Source organism: Colletotrichum tamarilloi (assembly GCF_030869305.1).
Source record: "Colletotrichum tamarilloi strain Tom-12 chromosome Unknown Scaffold_3.1, whole genome shotgun sequence".
Taxonomy (NCBI): domain Eukaryota; kingdom Fungi; phylum Ascomycota; class Sordariomycetes; order Glomerellales; family Glomerellaceae; genus Colletotrichum; species Colletotrichum tamarilloi.
This window is the reverse complement of record NW_026849386.1, coordinates 1,398,692-1,404,427: the sequence shown is the minus strand read 5'-3', so window position 1 is coordinate 1,404,427 and position 5,736 is coordinate 1,398,692. Positions and strand designations below refer to the sequence as shown.

General features: G+C 54.1%; 2 protein-coding genes across 2 annotated transcripts; one reads left to right on the top strand and one right to left on the bottom strand.

Annotated features, from left to right (window-relative positions):
- Positions 1–241: 241 nt before the first annotated feature.
- CTAM01_01636 (uncharacterized protein) lies at positions 242–766 on the top strand (the record flags this gene model as incomplete). Its single annotated transcript, XM_060517678.1, has 1 exon — positions 242–766. One exon carries the CDS (start codon positions 242–244, stop codon positions 764–766), a length of 525 nt encoding a protein of 174 aa, XP_060388139.1.
- Positions 767–1,566: 800 nt separating this feature from the next.
- CTAM01_01635 (zinc knuckle) lies at positions 1,567–5,420 on the bottom strand (the record flags this gene model as incomplete). Its single annotated transcript, XM_060517677.1, has 3 exons — positions 1,567–1,800; positions 1,906–2,733; positions 2,811–5,420. The coding sequence occupies 3 exons, from the start codon at positions 5,418–5,420 to the stop codon at positions 1,567–1,569; spliced, it is 3,672 nt and encodes a 1,223-aa protein (XP_060388138.1).
- Between the last annotated feature and the right edge of the window lie 316 nt (positions 5,421–5,736).

Here is a 5,736-nt window from a genome sequence, read left to right as displayed (position 1 = left end):
CAAATCCACCAAACAAATCCACCAAACAAACCCATCAATACACAAACCACCACCTGGACAGCTAGTCAGACAACCAGTCAAGAGGTTGGCCAGTCAAAATACCACCTCGACGAGAACCTACTCTACTAAATCATGGTTAGCTTTGCTCATCCAAAAATAGAATGAAAGAGAGCAATACCTCCCAGCATACAGTCAGCAATCAGTGGGCTAGAACTCTCTCGGAAGAGTGTCAGTGGCATTTATGAGTACGGGGGACAAGAAAGCGGCATGCCTCACCCAAAGATGCCCGTCGACAAGTCTGCCCCTCTCGGGCTGGGCGCCCTCTTCTAACACAGTCTGGTCAGCAGGGTTCATTTGCAGAGGGGTTCTTCCCGACCAAGGAACAAAAAGTCTTCAGAAAGAACTTACCGGCCAGCTCGACGCTGTGGCCATCGTGGCCAACGTGGGCACGCCCAAGAAGTGGCGAAGTACCTTCCGGGGGTGCGGAATTCGGCTGGGCGACATCACAGGCGCCGTGGACAGCCGGGCCGGTACGGATGCCAGGATCCGGCACATCGACGCCGGCCTGGCCATAATGGCCACGATGGACGGGCCGGAGGTGTACAGGGTCAGGGCGATAAGCCGGCGCCTCAGACGGCTCCTACGGGACCCCCCGGGTAACGATAATACCCATATAAAAGAACAGATTATGCTGGACCTGGCTGCCCACGCGGGCTGGCACCAGGAGGTCCTGTGCGCGTTGGAGTGGGTGAAGCTCGCCCTGTAGGCGGCTGGAACTTGGGAGGACTCTGTCAGACCTGTTACTGATGCCTCGTATGGAAGAGAAAGGACAGGGCGGGCATACTCACGCGGCGGAAGGTTGGGAGCTGCTTCAATACGACTGTTAGCATAGTAGAGCAACGCAAGGGACGAGCAGGCCGCGTACTTGATGAAAGGGAGACAATGGTCGAGTCGGTTGACTGCTGCTGCGGCTCGGTCCGCCAGTCAGTCAAACGGCTCGCGTCATGAAAGCACAAAGCAACGCTGGGGAGGTCCACTTACTTTTGATTAGTAGTTAGGTATGGAGCGCAATATACCCAGTTTTCCTAGATTCATAACAGGTCAGTGAGGCGATCATGGAATGCAAGGACTGCAAGGTCACCGAAGATCTCACCCCAATACGTAATACACGGTACGGCCCCGGCGGATTGCTCCGTCGGGGGGTGAGGGCAAAAGGGGATTGAATTGAAAGTCTGGGCTAAGGTGTGCTACTGTACAAAGGCGAGGTAGGCTGACAGGTTGGACAGGAATGCCGTGGCACCGACCCGGAACAGAAGACAAAGGAGAAAACCAGGGCGAAGAGTCCAGGGGGAGGACGGGGGAAACAATGATGCGACGAGGCATTAGTAGCAGTCTTGGGTACACTAGATCCGAGACCAAAGAAGGTACGGCGCAATGAGATGCATAGACGTGTGGTCGACGTCTGGAAAGAATGGAGGGCACAACAAGACGAGAGAAGGAAAGACAAAAAGGAAGCTTGCCTCCGAAAAATGGTGGGTGCGGTTGGTGGGAAGCTGCGGGCCGTAATCAGCAGGGAAGCGGCATGTGTTTGCCCGTCCACCTGAACTGAGCGATGTCGAAATGGCGAATCGCCCACGCCGTGGCTACGTTGGCCTCGGTTGTGACCAGCAAATCGAAGTTGATTACGCCGACATGCTTACGCAAGCGACTGCGTTCGAAGGTGAGCTGTTTGCAATGGGCAAAGAGATGTCCGGCCGTCTGCATCGGATGACCACAGCGACATCGGTGTGTCTCAACCAACTGCAGTAAAGACGAGAAGTTAGACTCATAGCGTAAAAGAAGATGGGCCCGGTGAAGAGGCAGAGAAAGATGCAGAGGAAGAGGAAGAAGAATAAAATGACTCACGTTCGCCTTAAGCGAAAAGAGATAGCCGTTCAACCCTATCACCCCACTGCGGCATTGGAACAACATGCTACTCTGAGCACGCGTGAGCCCTTGATAGTACTTGAGACTCTCTGGGCCCCAGTTTTCCTTGAGAGCCGGAGTGTTGCGGTTGATGTTGCGGACCTTGCCGCTTCGGTCGTTTCTGTATCGATCCCACGCTAGACTGCTCCTCTCCATAGAGATGTCCTTCAGGTAGGCCTTGATGATGGCCTTGCGGCGCTTGGGATCGGCCCAGCCCTCGGCTTCTGACTGCACGGCTTGCTCGGGGTTCCAGTTCGCTCGGCAAAGCTGCTTATCCAGAACCCTCTCGCGCATCTCGAGCCACAAGGATTCCGCCTGGCCGTAGAGGGCTTTGTAGGGATGAGCGCCCAACTCCTGCTCCGTTGCAATGTCTGTAAAGACATTGTCCCACATTGCCTCGAGGTCCCGATACTCTGGTGAATAGAGGTTGTTGATCCGGTGCCTGAGAGCAAGTTGTTCAAGATAGACCGAAAGCTGAATCATGTGCAGCTCCTTGTGGACAACTTCCGAGGCAGAGGCCTCGAATCCACCTGCAATGAATCGCAGAAACCGCGCCTGTTCCGCGTCGAGAGATTGGACCAACGTCTTTGTCAACTGGCCTCGGATCTTCTGGCCTCGACCGTCGACGAACCAAACGGGGCAAGCGTATGAGAAGATGGGAAGAACCGAGCTGACGTAAAGCTTCTTCATCTCGTGCAATGATGGCCCCCAAGTCGATCCAGATATTCTGCGAAGATGGATCATCTTCCTCCTGACTTTGGTAATGACCTGTCGACAAAACGGTCAGCCACGAGGGAGCAAAAAAAGAAAACGAAGGCAAATGAAAATTGAAAGGCGTGACTTACTTGTTCAATGTGTGCTGCCCATGTGAGTTTCGAATCCACAACAACCCCGAGCAAAAGAAGCTCTGTCTGCAGACAGTTCTTGGAGAGGCCGGGAATATCGGGAAGCTCGGTGCTTGGCGGCCCATGACTACCGGATTTCCTGAAATGCATGACGAATGTCTTGTGAGGCCCGAAGAAGATGCCGTTGGGCGATGCCCAGCGCACCAAGTTGTCGTAGAGGAACTTCAATGCTTCACAGTTTCGAGCTTCCGAAGGAGACGTGACGAGAATGTTGGTGTCGTCAACGTAAGACATGGCCAGCGCAAAACTTGCGAACGGACAAGAGACCTGAAGAGCCTCTAGAATGGGGCTGGAAAAGAAGAGAAAGAGGATGGGGGACAGAGGGCTACCTTGGGGAATGCCAATATCGACCCAAAACTCTTCAGAGGTGTGTCCGGGGAGTTTGAGGACGGTCTTGCGATCACTGAGGAACGACCAGACAAACCGCACAATCCAATCGGGAACGCCCTTCTGGCGAAGGATCTTTAGCAGTTCGAATCGTCTGACGTGATCGTACGCGCCCGTAATGTCGATCGTCATCAACGTGGCCTTCAACTTGGCACGGCCGACAGGGGACCAACACTGCTGCACCAAATTGACGAGGTGCTCCAGTGCCTTGGTCGTGGACTTGCCGGGTAGACCGAACTGCGTCGAGGGTATCAAGTCGCTGTGCTCTAAGGCCAGTTTCTTGAGACGGTTTGCAACAATCCTCTCAATCAGCTTGCCGACGACGGACAGCAGAGCCACTGGGCGGTAGGCTTTCGGGCTTGTATAGTCGTCTTTGTTGAGTTTGGGCAAGATGACCGTAATCGAGGGTTTGAAAGCGTCCGGGTGGTACGAGTGTAACAGACAGGCCTGCGCTCCACGTTTGATGTAAGGATGGATGATGCTGTTCACGCTGTCTCGGAGAGCTTCATAGCCTCCGCCGTAGACAGCCTCGTCGGGAAGCTCGTCAAAAGGGTGGTAGAGCATCTTCAGGGCGTCTGGCGAAACTCCATCTGGCCCGGCAGCCTTACCGCGGGTGAGGCCTGACAAGACAGCTTTGACATCGTCATCAGAGACAACTTGGTCGGCAAAGAGCTGGGGTTGTAGAGGGTCGAGGTCGGGAAGTTGAAGAGGGGGTGCTGTGGGCCCTTGGCTGGTATTAGGCCACACTGATTTCCGGAGGCACTGGGCATTCTCCTCGAGGCTTGTGCACTTGGTCTTGTCTGAGCCGACGAGGAAGGGTATCTGACCGGAGACGCGAGGTTTGCTCAAGAAGGCGCCTATCTTGGCACGCTTGTGGATAGTTGGGGAGTCGTCGCCTTCGCCAGAAAGCATGGTCCGCCACTTTTTCGTCTTTTCCGTCCTGGTTTGCTGTTCGAGGCGCCGGCAAAAAGAGTCAAAGTCGTGCTCCGCATCTAGATCGGTGCCCAGCCGAGTCGAAGCCTGTTGCTCAAAATTTGGATGTTGCTTGTCCCTCAAAGGTGGCGGCTTGGCTGAGCGGCGGATGACGGGATGCTTGGCGAGGGGAACATGCAAAGGGATGGCGAGTCGAATGATGTCGTTGAACTTGGAGAAATAAGCATTGATGTCGGGTTTGCTCATAAGTGCCGTGTCCAGCAAGCCCGAGTTGGCCAGCTCACGCTCTACATGAGCACGAAACCCGGCAACGTCAGCCTTGCCCCAGAGGTAGCGATCGCTGGACGTTCGATCGGGCTCCATGAGTAGAGTGGTCTGAATGATTCGATGATCTGAATCGAAGTTACCCCCTTCCAAGATGCTCCAATCTGTAAAACGATGCAGTAACCTTTGGCTGAGAAATGCCAGGTCGATGGTAGAGGTGTGTTTTTCCTTGTCGCTACCTCGGCTGTACGTCATGGCGCCAGGCTCAGTGATGCATTCCATGCCGGCCTGTTCAGTCCCGTGAAAGAGACTCCGAGCGTCAGAGGTTATAGGTCCGACAAAGGGTATGCGGGACCAGCGGGGGTGATGTAGGTTGAAATCGCCGAGGAGGAGGTTGTCCTGGCCCAAGGTGCACGTGGCCAAAAGCCTGTCGATATTGATTTTCGTCTGGCGATTGTAAACGTTGTGAATGTTTATGGGACCAGCCAAGGTTGAAAGGGCCAAGGTCGCAGCGAAAGCGTCTTCGTGTCGCGGCATCGGGGGGTCGAGGCGGTCGAGGCGGTCCTGAAAGTCCCGGGGGTCGGCGTCTAGGTCCTCGTGAAAAGTTGGATGCCAATGTCCGACAGGAATCGTGTCCAACACCAAGAAGGCCACTGGATCAAGATCCACAAGCTGTCGTTGCTCGTATTTGGCCTTCTTGGTTGGCTTACACGGTATGTATGGATGGTCTTCCTCGCGTAGCGTTCGAGCTGTTCGGTACACCGGTTTGTAGTTCCCGGTGGAAATCCATGGAAGTTCCTTTGGAGGATCTTGAATGGCAATGACATGAGGTGGTCCATTCGGGTACTTGTTTTTGGTAAGGTTGACAAGATATTTCGCACGGATTCTGCTAGCTTTCAGGTTGATCTGCCAAATGACGAGGGCCCCTTCAATCTCGCCGTTCAAGCAACTCGAGCTGGCACCCATGGCCTACACTTCAGCACCAACGCAATGGTTGGCGTCTTTGAAGTATGAAGCCACGGGCGAGAAGAGAATGGCTCGCCAGGAGAAAAAGAGAGAAGAAAAAAGACAAGATGCCAAACGGTTCTTCGATGTTCGGCTAAGGTGCATGTTGAAAAGATGATGATGGAATGAATCAATGGAGTTGGAAGCGATAAAGATGGGAGACATGTAGAAAACAATGGAAGATTGGAAGACGGAATCGACGACGAGTGTGCGTGTGTGATATACCTTGAGGTAGAGACCGGCGTCTACGGAGTACCTTATCTAGGTAGGTAGGTAC